General features: G+C 54.4%; 9 protein-coding genes across 9 annotated transcripts in view; 7 read left to right on the top strand and 2 right to left on the bottom strand.

The window, feature by feature from the left end:
- The first annotated feature begins 148 nt into the window (after positions 1 to 148).
- BO86DRAFT_167158 (endochitinase) lies at positions 149 to 1,989 on the top strand. Its single transcript, XM_025666470.1, has 4 exons — positions 149 to 584; positions 633 to 696; positions 748 to 781; positions 838 to 1,989. The coding sequence occupies exons 1-4, from the start codon at positions 240 to 242 to the stop codon at positions 1,886 to 1,888; spliced, it is 1,494 nt and encodes a 497-aa protein (XP_025531700.1). The 5' UTR covers positions 149 to 239; the 3' UTR covers positions 1,889 to 1,989.
- BO86DRAFT_386100 (GNAT family N-acetyltransferase) lies at positions 1,812 to 2,711 on the bottom strand. Its single transcript, XM_025671258.1, has one exon. It carries the CDS (start codon positions 2,594 to 2,596, stop codon positions 2,090 to 2,092), a length of 507 nt encoding a protein of 168 aa, XP_025531699.1. The 5' UTR covers positions 2,597 to 2,711; the 3' UTR covers positions 1,812 to 2,089.
- Positions 2,712 to 3,075: 364 nt separating this feature from the next.
- Positions 3,076 to 4,352, bottom strand: BO86DRAFT_386098 (NmrA-like family protein). The gene has a single exon (XM_025671257.1). The coding sequence runs from the start codon at positions 4,232 to 4,234 to the stop codon at positions 3,272 to 3,274; it is 963 nt and encodes a 320-aa protein (XP_025531698.1). The 5' UTR covers positions 4,235 to 4,352; the 3' UTR covers positions 3,076 to 3,271.
- Positions 4,353 to 4,642: 290 nt separating this feature from the next.
- BO86DRAFT_354690 (Zn(II)2Cys6 transcription factor) lies at positions 4,643 to 6,232 on the top strand. Its single transcript, XM_025669589.1, has 3 exons — positions 4,643 to 4,951; positions 5,006 to 5,489; positions 5,550 to 6,232. The coding sequence occupies exons 1-3, from the start codon at positions 4,800 to 4,802 to the stop codon at positions 6,123 to 6,125; spliced, it is 1,212 nt and encodes a 403-aa protein (XP_025531697.1). The 5' UTR covers positions 4,643 to 4,799; the 3' UTR covers positions 6,126 to 6,232.
- Positions 6,233 to 7,434: 1,202 nt separating this feature from the next.
- On the top strand, positions 7,435 to 7,926 carry BO86DRAFT_376119 (uncharacterized protein; the record flags this gene model as incomplete). Its single annotated transcript, XM_025670518.1, has 1 exon — positions 7,435 to 7,926. The coding sequence occupies one exon, from the start codon at positions 7,435 to 7,437 to the stop codon at positions 7,924 to 7,926; it is 492 nt and encodes a 163-aa protein (XP_025531696.1).
- A 1,326-nt stretch (positions 7,927 to 9,252) lies between these two features.
- On the top strand, positions 9,253 to 9,915 carry BO86DRAFT_437022 (uncharacterized protein; the record flags this gene model as incomplete). The annotated part of the gene is made up of 2 exons (XM_025676042.1): positions 9,253 to 9,835; positions 9,890 to 9,915. 2 exons carry the CDS (start codon positions 9,253 to 9,255, stop codon positions 9,913 to 9,915), a joined length of 609 nt encoding a protein of 202 aa, XP_025531695.1.
- Positions 9,916 to 10,853: 938 nt separating this feature from the next.
- BO86DRAFT_354688 (FMN-binding negative transcriptional regulator) lies at positions 10,854 to 11,945 on the top strand. The gene has a single exon (XM_025669588.1). It carries the CDS (start codon positions 11,032 to 11,034, stop codon positions 11,845 to 11,847), a length of 816 nt encoding a protein of 271 aa, XP_025531694.1. The 5' UTR covers positions 10,854 to 11,031; the 3' UTR covers positions 11,848 to 11,945.
- A 2,584-nt stretch (positions 11,946 to 14,529) lies between these two features.
- Positions 14,530 to 18,066, top strand: BO86DRAFT_386096 (uncharacterized protein). The gene has a single exon (XM_025671256.1). The coding sequence runs from the start codon at positions 14,981 to 14,983 to the stop codon at positions 17,672 to 17,674; it is 2,694 nt and encodes an 897-aa protein (XP_025531693.1). The 5' UTR covers positions 14,530 to 14,980; the 3' UTR covers positions 17,675 to 18,066.
- A 290-nt stretch (positions 18,067 to 18,356) lies between these two features.
- Positions 18,357 to 20,765, top strand: part of BO86DRAFT_386095 (uncharacterized protein) — a 3,899-nt gene continuing 1,490 nt past the window's right edge. The window contains exon 1 of the mRNA XM_025671255.1: positions 18,357 to 20,765. This exon is cut by the window's right edge and continues 1,490 nt beyond it. Coding sequence (XP_025531692.1) covers positions 18,688 to 20,765 — 2,078 coding nt within the window. The 5' untranslated portion in view covers positions 18,357 to 18,687.

Below are 20,765 nucleotides of genomic sequence, written 5' to 3'. Positions count from 1 at the left end.
CGAGCCTGCTTTTCCGCCTGAGGCATTTACACTGACCATACTGTAAGAGGCAGGTGGGACATGGCTCAGTTCAGGCTAGTCCTCATTGAGCTACCCCCTCGATAAATAAAGAATTAAGGTTGACTGCAGTTGGTGCCTGAACCGCCGTCCGGTCTTCCGCCTCATCGTCATTCTCTGTTTCTTTCCTCCTCCAACTATCCTTCCTACCTTTCCCAAAATATTGTTGAACTTCCTGCAAAATGCCTACCTACACCATTGCTAGCGGAGATACCTTGTGGAAAATCGCTCAAGATCATGGCGTCACTCTGGATGCCCTCAAAGCCGCCAACCCGCAGCTCACCAACCCAGATCTCATCTATCCAGGCCAGGAACTGCAGATCCCGTCCGGTCAAGCTCCTAGAGCTGAGCCGCCAGCTCAGGCTGCAGATCCGGCTCCTCGTGATCTAGGTAGTCCTGCAGCTCCGACTTCAGGCTACAAAATAACACGTGCTCCTCCTCCGATTCCCCCGCAGATGGTTCCGCCACCCGCTCCTGGCGTTCCGCAAGGGCCCGCCTATAAAACAGTGGCATATTTTACCAACTGGGTGTGTCTTAGCCTACAAAGGGAGGTTTTCTAGCTAACCTGTGTGCAGGGCGTCTATGGCCGTAATTACCAACCTCAGGACATTCCAGCCGAGTATATCACACACATCCTATGTATGAAGCCCATAATGTACCAGGACTACACACCCACTAACAAAACATCAGATTCATTCGCAAACATCCGGCCCACGGGCGAAGTGTACATCCCCCCGCATTCTGCGTCCCTCTTCTCAAATCTAACATTTCACTCCTCAGATTTCTGACAGACACCTACTCTGACCTCGAAAAGCACTACCCCAGCGACAGCTGGGACGAACCCAACACCAACGCCTACGGCTGCATCAAACAGCTCTTCCTCCTCAAGAAGCAGCACCGCCACCTTAAGACCCTCCTATCGATCGGTGGCTGGACTTACAGCGCCAACTTTGCCCAACCGGCCTCCACGCCCGAGGGCCGCCAAACCTTCGCCCGGAGCGCCGTGCACCTCCTCGCGGACCTGGGATTCGACGGCATCGACATCGACTGGGAGTACCCGGCTGACCCGCAGCAAGCCGCCAACTTCGTGCTGTTGCTGCAGGAGACCCGCCGCGAGCTTGACCGCTATGCGGCCCACCTCCGCCTCCCCTCGCGTCTGCTTTTGACCATCGCCGCCCCCTGTGGCCCCACCCACTTCTCCAAGCTCCGCATCCGCGACATGGACCCCTACCTCGACTTCTGGAACCTGATGTGTTACGACTTCGCGGGCAGCTGGGACGCGCACGCGGGCCACCAAGCCAACGTCTTCCCCGCGCCACAAGGCCACGAGCGGCTGACCCCGTTCAGTGCGGATCACGCGGTGCACGCGTACGTCTCGCAGGGGGTGCATCCGAGCAAGATCATCTTCGGGATGCCACTGTACGGGCGCGCGTTTGAGAATACGGAGGGCCCCGGGCGGCCGTTCCAGGGGGTCGGCGAGGGGTCATGGGAGAATGGCGTGTGGGATTACAAGGCCCTGCCGCCGGCGGGCCATCAGGAGTTTGTGGACAGCAATCTGTTGGCGAGTTGGAGTCATGCGCCCGGGGAGCGGAAGGTGGTCAGTTACGACACGCCGCAGGTGGCGGCGATGAAGGTCGAGTACATCAAGCGGAGGGGGCTGGGGGGCGCCATGTGGTGGGAGTTGAGCGGGGATCATCCCGTCGGGCATGAGCGGAGCTTGATCCGGACAACGGTGAACGAGTTTCTGCGGACGGGGGATCTGGATCGGAGTCCGAATACGCTGAATTATCCGTTCAGTCGATTTGAGAATCTGAAGCGGGGATTCGAGTAATTCTTCGGCACTGGCGAGGTATTGATTGATGTGAACGGGGCGTGTCTCGTGCTGCAGACCCGTGTATATTGAATCGTGAATCTTACTAGCTTGCAACACGTCCAGCAATACACCCACTAGAGCCCAAACAAAACCGACATGAGTACATCTACACAGAAACTCCGCACCACGAGCAACAAGCCATCCCTCAACTCCCTCTACTTAAGGTTCCCAGCTCCCATGTCTCCGAACAAGAAACACCGCATCCCCACCATAACCCTCCAGTTTCGCCCTCAACTCCTCCCCCACCTCCACAACCCCAAACCCAAACCGTCCCCAAAACCGCTCCGTACCATAAACCGACACCAACCCCGTGGTCCCATACCGGTCCCCGGCCTCCAGCAGCCGGCGCACCCCCTCCGCCGCGAGACCCCGTCCGCGCACACCCGGGAGGATCGCCACGTCGTGGATGTAATACTGGTCTGCGTCCGGCGCGATCCGCCCCAGCAGCGTGTCCAGCGCCGGCGGCTGGCCCGCGCGGATTGGATGCGAGATGGCGTAGCCGACCAGTTGGCCGTTATTCTCGGCGTCGAGGCCCCAGCAGCCTTCCGGGAAGAGGCGGATGCGCTCGGCGAAGATCTCCGGGCGTTCCGGGAGGGTTTGGTGGATTGCGTTGGCGATGGTGGTTAGCGCGGGGAGGTCGGTGGGGTGGAGGGGGCGCCAGGGCATTTTTTTTTTGGTCTTTTAGGGGTGGGTGGTTTGGATGGTCTTGAGTTGTAGATGTGTGATGGACGGTTTGGGGGGTTGAGGGGGTTTGGGGGAGGTAAGTTATGTAGTGTACGGTAGGTACTGTATTGGTAAGTTGATGTTGTTCCGTTGCGGGAAGCTTTCGCTTACTGGAGAGGTAGGGTAGAGGTGCCTATCCGCTTGCCTTTCATAGATAATAGGTGCGACTGCTTTTATAACGGTAGGAATCTGGTACCTGATGTCCGATTTTCTTTCCAGTATTCACTATCCCTGGGCTACCGCTCGGGGAAATTCTAGCTACTTGTCTGATTCAACACACAATTGATTTTTGCTAAGGTTGCTGCTGAGTGTAAGAAGTACAGTACTAGGTAGGCGGTCAGATTTGTCCGTTTGTCCGTTGAAATCGTTTCCAGCTTTGGTCTTGGCCGGGGCGGCCACATATCCCCGCAGAAAAGAACGGTCTTTTTCCGTCGGTCATGCTACTACGTGATCGTTTCCTGGTGAAACTGAAGTCATACTTGAATCAATTGGTGGAATTTCTGAATTAATGCAACTGTTTAGCAGCGTATTCACTGAGAAGGCTGTTCCCCAAGAGGCGAAGCATAGGTGTCTATCCCAGGTCCACCCACCACTACTGATAGATGAGTGATTCTCCCTCTACTCCTTCAGCAAATCATCCAGGACCTGGGCCGGTGTCTGCTTCGGCGCCGCGATCTCCAGCACCTCCCTACTTGTAGTAGAAGCCGCACACTTCCCCTCCCACGCCGTTCTGAGCGCATGCTTGACCGACCAGACCACATTCCGCGATGACTGCGGGGTCCCCATGTACTCTTGCTCAAGATACGCATCGAGATCCGACAAGTCCTCGTAGCGAACCCGCTCCACCGGCGCCCCGACCCGCTCACCCACCATCTGCACGATCTCCCGCCCGGTGACATCCACAGGCCCGTTCAGCACATACCTAGCCCGATGGTGCACCGCGGGGTCCGCCTCGACCAACAGGTGCGCCGCAAAGGCGCCCACCTCATCGGGGTCGACGATGCCCACCGGCGCCGTTTCGGAGGCCATCAGCCTCAGCATCCCCTGCTTTCCGTTCGTGGTGCGGGAGTGCTTGATGAACTCCGCGGCGGAGGCCAGCCAAAACCCGGCAAAAATATTGGGCTGGAGGGAGGTCCACTGCAGGTCGTGGAATTCCGGGGAGCCGAGGAGGCTCTCGATCGCCCAGTGGGCCCGGGCGTAGTAGGCGTCGCAGTCCGGGCGCACGTTCGCCGCGGTGGTCGAGATGCGCACCACGTACTGCACCCCGGCGCGCCGGGCCGCAACGTGGAAGCTCGATTCCTCGGCAAAGTGGTTCGGTTGGTTGTGCGAGGCGATGAACGCGCGCACAACTTCGTGTTCTTGGAGCCAGGCTGGGGTCAGGTCGATCCAGTTCTGCTCGAGGAGTTCTACGCCGGGGAGCTGGGCGAGCTGCTGCGCGATCGGGCTCTGGGCGGAGCGGGTGAGGGCGATGATGCGGTGGTTGGGTAGGGTTGCGGTGGTTGCTAGTAGTTGGGATAGGGTTTTGACGACGTTTCGGCCGGTGTTGCCTGTCGCGCCGGCGATGAGGATTGAGGGAGCCATTGGTCAAGTATCACGAGGTGGGACAGAAGTAGCTCGCCTGGCGGGAATAGAATAGGATTGGAAGATGGACATTGCTGCAAGTAGGGCCAGCTTCAGTGCAGTACTTATAGCTGTTTTGTGGTCTACGGATTAGAAATTGTTCATAGAATCATCTTATATCGCTGCAGTAGAAGGAACTGCATATACCCATAGTTAAAAATCAAAGCACAAAGCCGATCGCCGTATACCAGGCTGAATGATCAAGGCGGGCACTCCGAGCAAGGTGGGCATCCCGATGCGATGCCCGCGCGGGGTGGGCACTCCGGACAAAGTGGGGCACTCGGAAGTGGCGTGCCAGTGCCATGAACATATGTGTCTTTGACCTTGAGACAGAGTTGGCTCATCATCTACGTGATTCAAGACACCTTACTAAGCTACGTATAAGTTTATTCATCTCACGGAAAAGCCAGTGAAACGTTATTGAAACGTCTGGTCACCCTGCGCTTCACATTGCCTTGTAGTCTCACACCAATAATACCATTGATCACATTTTGATCAGTCTTAGAATATCTGACAAATCAGTAAGATGCTCTCGAATACCTCGAACACATACACTTGTCGATTCCCGGGCTGCAGCTTGAGCTATCAACGGAGGGAGCATCGCCATCGGCATGAGACGCAACATACCCGCCGTCAGCTTCCACAGTGCTCGATCTGCGCTCAAACCTTTAGCCGACGGTGAGAGATACTATACCCCCTCCAATGGAATGACCCGACACTGAGAAATGACAGCGACACACTCCGTCGGCACATGCAAAAGGTGCATGTCACCAAGGAGATAGCGCCTCCCACCAAACACGCCTGCACACACTGCCGGACTCTGAAGATCCGGTGCCAGGGCGAGCCACCATGTAGCAATTGTTTGCGTCGAGGGATCTCCTGTTCTCTTGACCACCACCGACGAACCGATGTTAATGTACAGCCTGGTGACTATGACAAGCGCGCGTCGGACCCGCAACCCATGCCGTCGCGGTCGATGTCGACCCAACTCAGGGCGAACCGGTCTGCAATGGAGAGTCACTATCTCGGTCTGTATTTCCAGCGGTTTCATCCTCACTGGCCCTTCATTCACCGGGGCTCGTTCAGTGAGTATGAGACGCCCTTGCTGGTGCAATCGATGGTGGTTCTGGGGCTGTGGATGAGCCGGGAGAAAGACACCCAGTCCAAAGCCATGGATCTGCATAAGGTCCTTGACTCTGCCATTCGTGAACAGACTGTATGTGATTGAGAACCTCGCTCGGGTGTAGAGGTATCTGACTAATGAGGAACTCCGTAGGCGGTATGGGATGCCTCGAGTTCAGAGAACGCATGCAGCGCCTGTTCGTGGCCCATCCCGACGTACCAGGCTATCTTGCTCCATATCATCTTCGCTGGGCTGTCCCACGGCGGTGAAGTGCTTGGCCCGGACCTCAAGCCTTCCCTTGCCCTCCCTACCCGCGATCTGCTGGAAAGGCTGGTCGCCAGTTGCAAGAAGCTGGGGCTGCTGTCATATCCCAACATGCTCAATCGGTATTGCCAGGATGATCCAGCGACTTATGTGTGGGTGAGCGTCGAGGAGGTCAAACGATTCAACCTGGCGCTGTTTAGGGCTTGCAGGGCTTTTACCAGTGCAACGAAACAAAAGAGTACTGGCCAGGATACTGCGGACGAGGCCAGGGCGGCAAGCAGGACCCTTCAAGTATGCGATCTACAATTTCCGTGGCCACGGAATACCCCGTTGTGGAATGCGGTCGGCAAAGCAGAATGGCACTCTGCTACTACCGAAGACGTTTTTCGCCACAGTCAACATGACACCGTAGAGGAGGAGTGGATCTCGAATTCTGCCGGTTTCCTGGAGGTGATCGATGGTTGATGTTGGTCTGATAACCAGCCGAGGGATTTTGAGCATTTGATCACGACTTTGACAATATACACTACTGTGTGTCAAGAGTATCGATATTGGTATGAAGGAGCTAGCATAGAAAAGGATGTTTGTCTCTTTAGCTATTCCCCCCCCCGATTCTCAAGACGCATATCAGCGTTGTTATATTGAAAAATGTTGAATGATTCAGATTCCTGGTAAGTTGGCTCCGCCTCAGGCCCCACAGTCATTCTGCCTGAGGCTATACACCAACCAATATCCCCGAGATCGGCACCCCTGAGACTCTAGTCAGACAACCCATCGACTTGGCAGCGTCGACGAACTGGGGCTCTAATGGACGGGCTGCTTCTCATGCCAGGAAACGAGTGATCATGCGCTTCCTTATGTAGTATTAGGTTAATAAGGAACAAGTTAGTTCCAGTGCAGGTTTAACCTGTGCCGTCTGTATCATACTGCTCGCTTTGCCCAGCCTTATTGCTACAGCGTAGACCATGAATCAATGAAGATCAGCTCTCAGCCAAGCAACAGATAATCTTTCTCCGCCGTAAAGTGAGGACTCCGAAAAGTACTTACATCATAGCCGTTGTGTTTTTAGCAGGTAGGCCACTCTAATACAAGCCAGCCTTTGAATCCTCTGCTTAGTCTCTTCCTTGCCAAACCCGTAACCTCAAATCAGGTCATAGACAGCAGGTAGTATATATTTAACAATAGCTGATGGCTAATGTTCTCCTTAGGAAGCAGGTGTAGCGAGCAGGATCCGGTGATGGACGACCTGAAGGATGTGCCCCAGTTCCGGATAAGCCTCCAAGCCCCACCTACCAAGCCTTCAATGGCCACTTCGCGAAAGCTTGGTGGGACGAGCACCCCACACCGACGAGGCTGCATCTCCGCAATTTGGGGGCGATGAGGCTGGCTGCCCGCAAAAGGAAGACTTCGAGACTGATCACCCTCAGGGTTCTATGCATTGGGTGATGCAGAAGGGGGTAAGATAATCCCGCAATCCTCCGCAATAGATCCGTTCTCCAGCCCCCAAAACAGTCCCGCATAGCCTTATTCAAAGTCTAGAGTATGAGTTCTGTGACGAAACGGGGAAGACTTTCTCCACCAAGCCTTGGAAAGATGGATGAGGCTCCCGGGCTGCGCTCCATGTATAGGCGCAACCCGGATATAAATACCCCAATGCTCGCAGACAATTCTCTCGAACATCACAGACAATCATCTCAAGTCTCTTCCTCTCTTCATCTCAAACCACGTCCATCTCCCAATCTTCCAAGAACAAAACCCAAAAAAAGCCTGCAAGATGCTCGCCAAATCCCTCCTCCTCACCCTGTGCGCCACGGCCTCCACCGTCGTCGCGACCACCGACATCATCCACTTCCTCTACGCGACCGACTCCTACAGCGACATCCAGGGCGCCGGCAGCGGCTACTCGGCGGGCTTCACCCTGACCGACGACGATGGCAACACCATCTACCACAACGCCGACCCCGACGGCTACTCGCCCTGCGTGGACGACAGCGAGAAGGTCCAGTACACCTCCGACTGCTTCACCGGCACCTGGACCTTCGGGTGCGAGTCTGCCTTCGATGGCAGCCCCAAGCTCTGCAGCGCCTACGACCCCGACGGCACCGCCTACCCCGGCAAGGCCAAGGAGTCTCTCGATTTTATCGGCATCAGCGCCGGCATCAGCGGCACCTGCAGTGGCGAGGTCACCATCCCTGGGAATACCTGTACCTCCGATAGCACGTTCAAGGTTGTTAAGCGCTATACGGGAAACTATAAATCTGTTTAGAGTGGGGTTGAAGTGGTTGGTTCGCGGTAGTTGGGCTGGGGTTGGGACTACTTAGGATGTTGCTGTTGGGGGTTGGGTCGATTCTTTACTTCGGCCTGTGATGAGCTAGATCAGCGGTTGGTTGGATGGCTAGGGTCGGGTGTTGTATAATGTATATTACCAAGATTGGTAGACCAGTTGACTTTGTATACTCGATGAAAAGATATGTACATAACCTGGGACGCAATAAATGTGAATTTCATCAACGCTCTCTTCATCGTCGTGAATAAATATCCCCTTCACTGATAGTTTATACACGCGTAGCTCGGGTACCCTATGCTTTTAGTCGCATCATGAAACTACTATTGTTCTTAAGTACCTAGTAGTCATATGTATCAGTTAGTTGCCACGTGGTACACTGACCTCGATTAGCCAACCAAACACCAAGACTGGTCAGGATCATCCCACTTTCTTCTCAAGAGATACTATCCATGATGAAGTATACAACTTTACCAGATAGGTCCGCATTCTCTCGATGAATTAGATATCTCTTGAGACTAGCTTAAAGCCTCAGGGGTGGGGAGGCGGGGCCTTATGGCTGACCCGGCAGGACCACCTAGATTTATCTCAGCATCGGGCTTTGCTTGCGGGGTCGCTTAGCAAAGAGCTTAGATTCGGACTATAGGTCGCCTTATCACTGCTCGAGCTAGTGCATACCTAGTAGTCCGTTGCTCGCTGACAACTACGAATTACAGGCTACATAGAGACAAGAAGCGGAGGAAAAGTGGCTAGCTACTGTGGTTTCTCTTCCTATGGGCTAAACTATAGGCTATGTTAGTGCTACGAGTGGGAACACCTTAGGTCTCCATGATACTCTCAGAAACTGAGATATAGGATGCAGAAGAAACAGGCACCGTGCTTGCACATAAAATCAAATTCGATTGAGATTATGAATCTGAGATTGTCCCAGGTTCTCGTCGCATGAGATATCGGGAAAACGTCCCTTGCTGTGATTCAGCCACGGCATGTAGGCGGACAGAAGATAATGCGAAGTTCGTGATGATTGAAGCCTATCGCAGCGAAACTGCAAATAGGCACTAGGGTGAAATCTGTAATGCACTTCTACGTAAAGGCTTGCGTGTCCACGGCACCCCGGATTTTGACATCGATGTCTGTAATTTTCTTAACTGTCTAGGTTTCTTTCTTTCTTTTTTTTTTTTTTCTTTCGAGTTCTGATCATTCTCTGGCCTCTTGTTTTCTACTTTTCTTTTCTTTGCCTTCCATTTCCGCAAAATATACAATCAACCTTGCCCCATGGGTCTCCCAAAAGAGCAAGTAACCGCAAAAATGCTGGATGCAGCTGTATGGCTGCTACTGGTGCTTCTACTGACGGCTCTCATCTTTGCGATTTTGGGAATGCTCGTCGGGTTTCTGTGCGCCCTCACCACGATAACGACCAAGCTCTTTGTGTATGCTGGGACCGACCTGTGGGAGAGTCTCGAGAATTACTGTGACCGAGCCAATCGCCCTCGCCTCCTCGCCCTAGTCAGCCTAGTCGCTAAGGTCCAAATCCTCGACTCGGAGCGGGCCCTGCGACTCGACTACCTGCAGAAGAAAAAGGCGCTCATGGCCGAGGCTAGCGCTCTGGTCCAGCGCCATGCCCGGTTAGCCGAGCAAACTGATGAAGCTCGACAAACCCCCAAGGACTCTGGCCCCCACTCGACACACGACCAGTCGATGCAACGGAACCAGCTCACGCGAGAGTCCCACACAGTCTCGGTTCAACTACGGAAGAACTGGCAGAAGATCAAGGCATTGAGCGACGAGTACCCGGTAAAGGGTGCTTGGATCCGGGCAGATTTGAGGATGTCTAAGAAGCTAGAACCCCATGGCAAGGAGGCACAGGCGTGCCGGCTGCGGGGCGGTTGCTGTAGGTTTGCTGACTGCGATTGTTGCGGCAATCCTCGTGCTTGGAAGGGAGTAGTGTCAAAGGACTGGCCGGAGATCTAAAGTGAGCGATTCCAAGTCGAAAGACGCTCTTCGTCGTGTTTCTGCGAGATCTTCTCCAATATCAAGATACTATAACCGAAATGGTATATCTTTCTACCCGCTTGCGACCTAGGCCCGCCAGTTGCAGGATAAACATCGCATGGTGGCAACTCTCTTGCGAGTCACGGCGCCCCCGGCAGAGAGCAGTACTCCTCGACATCGAAATGTACATTATTTGATTGCTGCGAAGAAAATCCTTTTCACGGAGTCGATGATCAAGGTTGATGTAGGAGATGATGTCCTCTGACATCTCCTATCACAAACAGATCAAGTATGGGAAAGTCGGGGAAAAGAGCGATACAACTCAAGAAATCAGGAGGAGGTGCAAATTTGTGGCAGATATATACTCAGTTTCCCTGCACACTAAACTCAATCAGACAGTCGATTGCTGCATGTACATAGTATCCATTCCACAACATCATAGATCCATTGATCCCTGGCCCACTCCCGACACATTCCCAGAACGGCAAGTGTCATCGAAATAGAGCTCTCTCCGATTGGCTGTCTTGTTTTCAGCACGGCGAATTGACTCGGTCACTAATCCGAGAGAGTATTAGCGCCCTGATAAATTGCATTCTCCCTTAGATCAACAATCCAGGAACTGTATCTTAACCAGAAACATTATCAAGAAGAGTCATTCGGTCACGTTTCTAGAACAATTCTCTGTCGACGCCCCAATCATATTGAGCCAAGCACCCAAAGAAGACATACTTGCGCGGGACTACTCCGCAGTTGCAGGCAATTACATCGTTTTTCCGCGGGCCTCGGCGGAGTGTGCCAATCAGACCAGTTGGAAGCCTGACTCACCAGCTTCAGAACATCAGCGATAGGCGATAACGGTCTGCGGGGGGGGGGGGGGGGGAATTCATTGTCAACAAGGACAGCTCGGTGGGCCTACTCACAATTTGATTCACAGGAAGCACATGGGCATGGTTCTGTCGGAACCCATTGACGCAAACTCATTATAATAAAGCCAGTGCCCTCTCCCTGCGACAACGGGTTCTCTAAACCAAACCCCGCACCCACCCCCGCCCTCGTTGCACTTTCACCACCCAAAACCACCCCAAACAAAACAAAATGTATCTCCGCGCCATCCACGCCGAATCCAGCATCGCCTACCTGCACCAACTCATCCGCGACAACCCGCTGGGCATCTTCACGACCGCCATCCAATCCGCCTCCCACCCGCTCCTCCAGACCAGCCACATCCCGTTCGTCCTCGACGTGCCCGAGTCCCCCACTGCCACAGATGCCGGTGCCGAACCCACCCTCCTCGGCACCCTGCGCGGCCACATGGCCAAGCAGAACCCGCAAGCCAAGGCCCTGATGGAGGCGCTCGCCGCCCACCACACTACCCAGAACAGCAGCGGGGCCCTCGAGCTCCCCGACGAGGTCCTCGTCCTCTTTAACGGACCCTATCATCACTACGTGACGCCCAAATTCTACACCGAGACCAAGCCCGCCACCGGCAAGGTGGTCCCCACCTGGAACTACTCGGCCGCGCAGGTGTACGGCAAGGTGCGGGTGTTCTGCGACAGCAAGTCCGACGAGACGGGCGCGTACCTGCAGCGGCAGGTGGAGGATCTGTCGCGCGAGGCGGAGACGCGCATCATGGGGTACGAGAAGCCGTGGGCCGTGGCGGATGCGCCGGTCAATTATGTGGAGTTGCTGAAGAAGAACATCATCGGGATCGAGATCCGCATTGAGCGGTTGCAGGGGAAGGTGAAGATGAGTCAGGAGATGGGGGCCGGGGACCGCGAGGGGGTCATTCAGGGGTTTGAGGCGTTGGGTGGGGAGAATGGGTTGGGGGTCGCGAGCACGGTTAGGGAGAGGGCGGAGTTGAAGGAGATGAGGAAGAAGGAGAGGGAGGGGGTGAAGGAGGAGGAAGCGTGATCTGTGAGCGTTAGGCTGTGTAATGTACGAGAGATGAATTGATGCTGGCATGCAAGTTCAAGTTTATTGATTAGGGTCTGTGTTTGGATCGGATTCCATATGTGTATGGGGTCGAATAGATTGTAAAATCATTTGACGAGATCCTCATTATTTGCTGATGGAGGATTGTGCATCGGAAGCCTGGCTGTTTTGTCGTCAGTAGTGTATGTTTTTTGCATGCATTCGCGTTGAGTTGCGGAGGTTGTTAGAATCTGGAGCCAATCTCGTCTTATACGTGTCTTTACTAGCTTGAAAACAGGTAGACACATGCGGAAAAGATCTCGAGAGAATCGCCGGCATCAGACTTTTGAGAAGGTTACTGACGCGATGACGTTAAATCCCTCAGTGAAGGCACATTGTTCAAGTCATGTGGTTGTATCCTGTTTCGGTGTGAAGTACTTCCGTAACTATGGGATCAAGAATAGTGGAGGGAGAGCCGAATGCATATCATACTCTTAGCTCCTCTGTCGGTCGCTACATGGAACCTAGTTCTATAGCCCTCGACGATCCGTCAAGCTTCATCGGGCGAGGTAGATGCGAGAGGCCTAAGTATTCAAACCTGAAAGCATCCATGTCTCGTAGAGACGATCCGACGGAAGTTTCCGAGTAAGGCTGAACTGCCCAGCGACTGCCATCCGTCACCGACAACGTCATCTCTACCGATTGGCGGCTTCTGCGGTTGGCCGATTATCATTTGTTGATCCGTCAGCTTGTTGGCCACTGATCGCCTTACGGACAAAACCACTCGTCCATGCACGGCGTATCGGATGAATGGGAGCGCTGAGCGACAACCTGTTGCTTTCAGCTGACGGTCGTGTAGACTGCTTGATTCTGATCCGTTTTTCCCGAAACCCCGAGTCCGTTCACACTAGACAAGGATCCTTCAAGGCACCCAACAACCCCAGGGTTTAAAGCTTCAGTCCTGATGATTGGGGCCCTTGGGGGCACCTGTGGGGAGGTGCAGTGGTTCCGTTACGGCGCCTCTTTTTCGCAAATCATGGAAGTGGGGCTCGCTGCTGGGATGAAGGTGGAGCGTATCCGAGCACCGGACACACCTTGTTGGCTGTAGACTTTCGTTGATGTCTGGGCCCTATCCTCTTAGTCTGGCGGAGGACGGCGCTAGACAGCAGAAATCGCCTTGGATAGCTTCAGCCTTCCATGCGTTCCTGGTGGGAGATTGAGCGCATAGCGTCATCATTCCCCACTTGCCGGGGATGTTAGTGAATTTGTCACACTTTCCTGCCGTGGCTTTCTCTGAGCGATTTTTGGGAGAATGAGGTCATTGCTCGGCTGCTGGTTGTTTTTTTATTGTTTGTTGAGTGGGTTCGTAGTTAGTCGTTTGGGCCAGATGGATGCATGCTCGCGTAATTCAAGGTCGACAGCGAGGAGTGAGGGAAATCTTGAGAGGCGGAAGGCGCCGTGGTATAGGTGAATTGGGACTAAATATGGAGGAGACTAAAATACTTCCCTTCTACGTCCAGGACAGCCACAAGATCTCTGGGCATGGGTTAAGAACTACTGCAGCGAACCTGCGGGTGGGGCTTTAATTTCTTTGAGCAAGGATTCCTGACCTGCGGCTGAGTATCTGTCATATCGCGAGGGAGGTAGAAACCCTAACCTTCGACTTGACCGTGATAAGTAAGTTATGTCGCTGGGCGAAGCTGCTGGCGGGCGAAGGGTGATTCCAAGGGTGACAGCAAATGCTTTGAAAGGGCGGTATACTCCGCCTCTATCATCCGACGCTGATGCACAGTTGGATAAAGGGAGAAGGGCATTGGATACGTATGTGAGGGATACTGCTGTACGGTACATTCATCCATCCAGTCGATCGCCTGGCCCTTTGCTTTTAGACTCCCCACTAACTACTGGCTAGCGTAGATACAACAGCCAACGATTACCGCGGGCATACAGGTATGCCAGTGATGGAGTCAGATAAGCAAACCTTCGTGTTGCAGATCGACCAGCTGGAAGATTCCAGGAGGTAGTATGTACTGTACTAATAGATTGGTGCATCGAATGTATTGCTCCGTACTCGGTACTGTCGATATGGATGTGGGAACAGTGGTGTTCGTGTCAGAAAGGGGCAGTGGTGGATTGGGGGAGTCCGGGTACGTAAGACATTTTCCCCAGGGGCTGTCCTTCGACTCGCCCAGCAGAAGACCCTGAAACAGACAATTTGAGCTAGCCCATACTGGTAATTTGGCATTGACATCTAGCAGCATCATACAGTACTTTCTCTGTCTAGGGAGAGTGTACTGTGTTTTGTAAGAGCCCTACAGTAGTAACTTACTCATGTACGTGTGTGACTAGTGACTACCTAGCACTGCAAGAACTGTCTCCTGACCTCTTACCCAGAACAGTTTGTTGTAGTTTGTCTACTACAGTTGCATACATGTTATGTACCTGTTGTACGGTACTGTACCAGTACCCTTGTCTGGCGCAAACAGCGTGGCGGATCCCCCTAAGACTCTCTAGGAGTCTTAGTCCCGTCTCTCCCACACTCACAGTGACTTAACTCCACTGCTTTCGGTCCAGCCTGGTTCGGCCACCCAAATTTAGCAACCCAGGCCATAGTTAGAAAAAAAAAAGATGACAATAATACGGAGTACAAGACCTTCCTCTACAATACATTACTTCCACACCCAAAACCATCCCCCTCCTCCTCCTCCTCCACCTCCTCCCTCTTCTCCCCCATCTCCAATTATTATTTTTCCAACTGCGTAATGCCAGGTCGGAGCTGATAATATCTTCTATCCAAGGGGATTTTCTATCCTTTCCCTTCTTCTCCTCCTCCTTCTTCTCCTTCCTCTCCTTCTTTTCCCTTCTCTTCCCATTCCAATCCTTCGTCTCCTTCGCTTACCTCTCTACCCTTCTTAGTTACGTTCTTGTTCTTGCAGGGGGGTAACTATCGCGGTAGTGCAGGGCCCGCCTTCATCTCTTATCTGTGCCAGAACATCTGACTTTCCTCTCACTCTAATCTGCTCTCGCGTTGTTTCGCTTGCTTCGACCAGGTCAACTGGGGCCTGTTGAGTGAATTATTTCATCCCCTTTATGGCTTGGACACTCGCGTTCATCTCCTCAGCACAGCTCGACCATGGTTTACAACGCCGTCTTACAGGCCGACCACGAGGTCGCTTCCAATGCGAGCGATTCTGACGATCAGCATTCCCGCAGTCCTTCCCTCCAGTCCCAGCACCATGATGCATCCTTCCAACCACTTCCCTTGGATGCGGACCATATCGGCGCTGGCAACTATCTGCAACCTGCCAGATCAGCCGAAAGTTCCAGCATCGGCGGTTTAGGCTCGATGATCCGGTCGATCACCTCAACCAGCTACGACATGGTCGAAGACGATGACTACGAACTACCCGCCGATCACTCCTCCTCCGCAGCCCAAAGTCCCAAGAGTTCCCGTCGCGTGCCTCCGCTTGACACTACCGCAACCACCATCGCTTCTTCCCCTTCCGAAGCGCCGCTCCGAAGTCCCATCTCCGGAGAGCCCATCCCTCTCAACCATCCGACCCCCGGTCTACAGTCCCTGCAAGGAGCCTATGTCAATAATGTGGAACGCCTGGAGAGGAGTGCTGAACGGATGAGTATGAGCTCAACCAATATTGGAGACGAGATCCGCAAGATGGATTTGGAGCAGAAACGGAGGTCCAGTGGCTCCTCGGTCTATACCAACAACCAAGATGGGTTTAAGGCCAGCCTGTCGTCCCGTCATGGCTCCATCCAGTCTGCCTCGCGCCTCGCTCAAGTCTCGGAGCATGTTCCGAACCCGTCGTACGCGGCATCCACCAACCACACGCCCCTTATGCCGTACCTACCTCCTCCCCCTTCTGCGCCCGCCCCAGGAGAGCTTCGTCTGGTCGACCATGAGCATTACAATCACCTACTGGGCGAAGAACTCGACCGTCCTTGCACGGCGGCTTCGACTGACACCTACCAGCAAGCTCGAGTCCTGTTCACTGACTTCGACGGCGTGCACTATGTTCCCTCGGAGAAAGACCTGGTGCGCCGAGTATCGCTTACCCGCCCGCCGCTCGCGAGCCGATCCGAAACTTACAAGCAACCACAGGCCGGCGAGGATATGGTCTATTACCCCGCACCGGTGCCAATGATGCTGAACTTGCCCCCTCGTCTGTCGCGAAAACCAGGCGCAGAGAGAGAGAAGCGCCGCACACAGCTTCTTGGCTCAATTCCTGTCGATAACCGCAAATCAGCCCCGTGGCTGTCACAACAGGACTCGGACGGCAACGCCGCTCTCAAGCGAGACAAGGAGGCAGCAGCGTTGCCGCCACAGCTTCGTGCCAGTGTTTTCTTCGAACAGCCATCGGTGCCACTTAATTTAGAACTGACTCAAGCTTCCGCGGTAGCCACCTTGGATAGTATACTTGATGCTTCAACACATGCCCCTGTGAGTGCATTTACCGACCATCCCATTGCTGGCGCGGCGGGTCATGCCAAGCTCACACGTAAACCTTCCGCCGGGGGTTTGCTTGATCATTCGAAGAAGCGAGCCTCTCGGAGCACTCTCGGCTTCGACCGCCGCTTGTCCGATCCGGAGCTGGAAGCAAGACCAGTGACCTCCGATCGCTTCTATAAACAAACAGAAGCCGAGGCGGCAAACATGCATGAAGGTACCTTATTACGTGAGGATGAGTATGGCGCAACTAGCGGTGCGGACGTGGTTCACCACGATGACGAAGACCTCGGCCAACCACTTGAACCGGAAGTAGAGTTCACCGGGCCGCCAAATACACTAATGGCAGAATTGGAAATGCGGAAGAATGAACTCAAACAACGGCAGAAAGCCGTGGCGGGCCCCTTCGGACTCCAATCAACGCTCCTTCAAATGGATGCTGTCGCTCAGAAGCAGAGCGAGCATCGGCGACAGAGGCCAGTAACTTTGGCCTGGGAAAGTGCAGATGCTAACAAGCCGGACGAGGGCGACGACGATGATGTCCCGCTGGGTATGCTGTTCCCTGAAAAGGCGCCCGCGACGGAAGAGGCGCGCCCGCTCGGTCTGATGGAGAAGAGAGCCATGGAAGAGTCGGAACCTCTGAGCCGGCGTAGAGCCCGCCTCCGGGGGGAGCCCCCACCACGCACTCCCGATAGGCGCTCAAACACGATGTATGCAGCTACGGTGCAAGACGCCATGGCCGCAGCCGAGGAAAGCGGCGATGAGGAGGAAACCCTGGCCCAACGTCTTCAGCGGCTTAAGTCTAAAGACCAGGCTCCTTCCACTGTTGCGGATAGCGAGTTCGCAAGCGAGATCCTCGCGGAGATTAACAACGTCGGGGCCGACGGTGAGAAGAGCAAGGCTGATGCGATCCCGCCCGAGGATGAGACTCTCGCGCAACGGCGAGCTCGTCTTCAGCGCGAGGCGGAAGCCGAAGCTCTAAACAACTCGACACTGAAGCTCCCACGGTATCGGAGAAGCATGGCTGATATTTTACATGCCCGACGTCCTTCTGCCATGCAGCGGCCACCTACTAAAGATATTCCCATACCACAAGGGACAGCTCAGCAGCAGTACTCCAACGATCCCCGACTGTCGTTGCGGCAGATGCCAACGTATCCTGGGCCTCAGGCTGGATATGCAGCTGCGAGGGCTGCTCCATATGTCTCTGGGGTGGCGCATCCGAATACATTCTACAGCGATGCTATCCTGGGGGTCAGTCATCTCAGCTATGCACCTAACAAGCATCCCGCCAAGACGATGAGACCAATGATCCACCCCGGTCAACGGGAGGTCATAGATCGCTGGAGGCAGAGCATCGTCTAGTCCGTCTCATCTGCTTCTTTCTCATCTCCCTTTGACCAGTTCATCTCCTCGCTCTGCATCTCTATATTTCAATCACTGATCCGGATGCATTCTACGGTAGTTGCGTTGAGCTCGCTTTGTGTTTCTGGAGCCTTGTTTGTTTCGCCTTGTCTTGTTGTTCAGTATTTGTGGTGATATCCTCTCTACGTTAGCGGGTTTGTTTTTGTGTATTATACCGTTAAATTACCATTTCCCCGATTCCACATTCCTCCAATGCTGAGTCGTCTTCGGCCGTCTAAAAATAGGAACCAATCTACCTCTCCATCACAGTTGCACAACATTGGCGGGGGGCAATTCATGCAGTGGCCAGTAGTAGCTTGGGAAGTCAAAGCAAAAGATAAGAGATAGATTAGGTATTATTACAATTCCGACTGCAGCATGCAACCTGTTGGCCATCATCGTTTTCGGCTATGCGTTCTCCCCGGTCTTCTCTGTCAATGGCATTTCGTTGCAATGTTTCGGATGTTTGGTGGTGACTCCGTCCGTGCCCCTGATTTGAGACTGGACCAAGTTTCGCGTGCAGCAGAAGTACTGAGTAGACAAGCTAGTGGGAAAAAAAAAAAAGAGGGAGAAAACGAGATGAGCAAGAAGATAGTAAAGCACCTAAAGTACCTAAAGTACCTAATTAAACGGCTTTCCCCCCCTTGAATCTCAACCATTGGACGGCTGCCCGCGCGCCGGGTGAGACATGGAGAATTGCCCCACGCCAAATTATCCTGCATCATTCATCCATACTCGAATGATTGATTCTTTCTCTCTTCCATTCTTCTTCTCTAGCTTCTCTACAGGCAGACGCTGTCCTCTCCACTTGTACATATCCGTACATATCCGTTTAAACTTTTCATCTCACATTCCTGCCCAGGACGATCCAAGCAACTCGCAAAAAAAAATATGGTCTGGATGCGATTCCTCACATTCTAGACGCTAACCTTCACCCGGATGCACCTCCAGGTGTTCCTGGCGCATTCCTCATCATGGCCCCCTCCACAGTCTTCTCCTACTGGCGTCGCGACCACCGCCGATCGAGCGCATCCCTCGTTTCGTCGTCCGTTGTGCAGCCCACGGCGAAAGGCCTGGTATCCAACACTCCTCCCCAGCTCCCCGTCATTCCGAATAACACAAATCTTCCCGCTTTCGCCGACCCCTCACCAGCCGCCGAAGGACCGAGCCCAATCGACTCGACGTCGGATTCGAAGAGAGCAGCTACCGTGTCAGCGAGCCCAGTCCATGCGCCCACTTCTACCTCCGCCAACCTTGCAGTGTCCTCCTCGTCGTTCGAGAATCACGCCCTGCGCGACTCCAGCTCCGAAGATCGCGACCGAGACCCAGCCCTCACCTCCCAGTCCAATTACTCGCAGTCATCCTTCACAGTTTCGCGTCCACACCATGGGGATGGAGACATCCCCCGGACGAGCTCTCCATTTCGACTTTCCATAGGCAAAAACCTACTTTCTTCGAATCACCAACCCTCCGATCCCCACCTCAAACGATACTCGACCCCCAGCATGCCGTCCTCGAGTCACCCCTTCAGGTTCAAGACCTCTCCCGATATAACATCGTCCGCCGACAAGGTCGCCACCGCGCAGCGCGACTACAAGAGTGATGGCGGCAGCCATCGTCGGCAGGGAGATCGGGATAATCTGGGGGCAGAACATGGCCATCACAAGTCGGGCAAAACCAGGCTGCATCTACTGAATCCCATGTCACTCCTCGCCCGACGGCGCTCGCACCAAGGAACAAGCCTCCGCACCGCTGACACCACGAACTCCGCCCGCAACTTGGTCCCCGCGATCCCCGACGATTACGATCCCCGGATTCGCGGGAAGATCGTCCATGACTTTTCTGCGCCGCGTCCGCGTCGCAATCACTCCACGCCTCCGGTACTGCTCCACGACACCTATCATCAATCGTCCAATGAGCCGATTGCACCCTGTGCGGATCAGGCCGCCCACGCTGCCCAGCACAGTGAGCAAGCAAAGCGGCACACGCAATACTCACCCGTCTTCAAAGAGCACTTCGAGGAGGACAACCAGCAGGTGTTGCAGGTCGAGAGCAAAGCCTATCTGCAGTCCTCTTTGTTGACAGATCCTTCCCTGGCGGAAACCGACTCCCGCGCGCTCCCCGTGTTTGCTCGGAAGCTGCCCTCAACGATCCCGGAGGAGAGCGGACCGGCGGAGTCGCCCGATGGGCAGGTGCGAACCAAGGAAGATACAGGAGACCAGCCCGAGGTTCAACAGGAGCCTACCGCTGGGCATGACGAGGACACCATTGAGATGCTGCCGCACCAGTCCCTGGGCCTGCCCAAGCATTTCAAGAGCAATGCGTCACGGTTCAGTTTTGATATGAACGGCGTGGAGTCGTCGGCGCAGGAGAAGCTGCTGGAGGAGAAACATAAGGAAAAGGAGGCCGCCAGAAGGGCCCAGGCCCAGTTGGAGGACCCGGGCTTCAGCGACGGCGAAGACTTTGATGCCGATATCCTCGATGACATGTACGACTTCGAAGAGAAGATCCCTGGGGTCAACGTCGATGCAGACGAGGACTACGAGTTCCAGGGCTTCTCGGGCACGGGCAACATCCTTAACAAGTCGTGGCTGGCTCCCGAGCTGTCTCCGGTCGTTGCCAGCCCGCTAACGCCCGGGATTCCGGGGTATGATGGTGCCGGGGATTCCCCGGCTCCTGTGGCGGAACATTCCCCGAAGCTGTCGAACGGAGAGCCGGCTGCGGCTCCTGAGCAGGATCTCGGCATTCAGTCTTTGCCGCCGGCGACGGCATCGTCGGTTGAGACGCCGCAGTTGGTTCAGAGTGTACAGCCGATGGCTCCACAGCCGATCGTCGATGACGATGACGATGATCTGTATTTTGACGACGGGGAGTTCGGTGACCTGACCACTGTGGGCGAGAAATTTGATGAGTCGGTATTTGACGATGAAACTAGCCATCTATATGAGCGTAAGCCGGTCGCTCCGCAGCCGGTACAAGAGGAAGACGATCTGTATTTTGATGATGGGGAGTTTGGCGAGCTGACTACTCAGGGCGAGAGGTTTGACGAGTC

Source organism: Aspergillus japonicus (assembly GCF_003184785.1).
Source record: "Aspergillus japonicus CBS 114.51 unplaced genomic scaffold BO86scaffold_5, whole genome shotgun sequence".
NCBI classification, from domain to species: domain Eukaryota; kingdom Fungi; phylum Ascomycota; class Eurotiomycetes; order Eurotiales; family Aspergillaceae; genus Aspergillus; species Aspergillus japonicus.
Note: the sequence above shows the minus strand (reverse complement) of the source record. Positions and strands in the feature narration are given on the sequence as shown.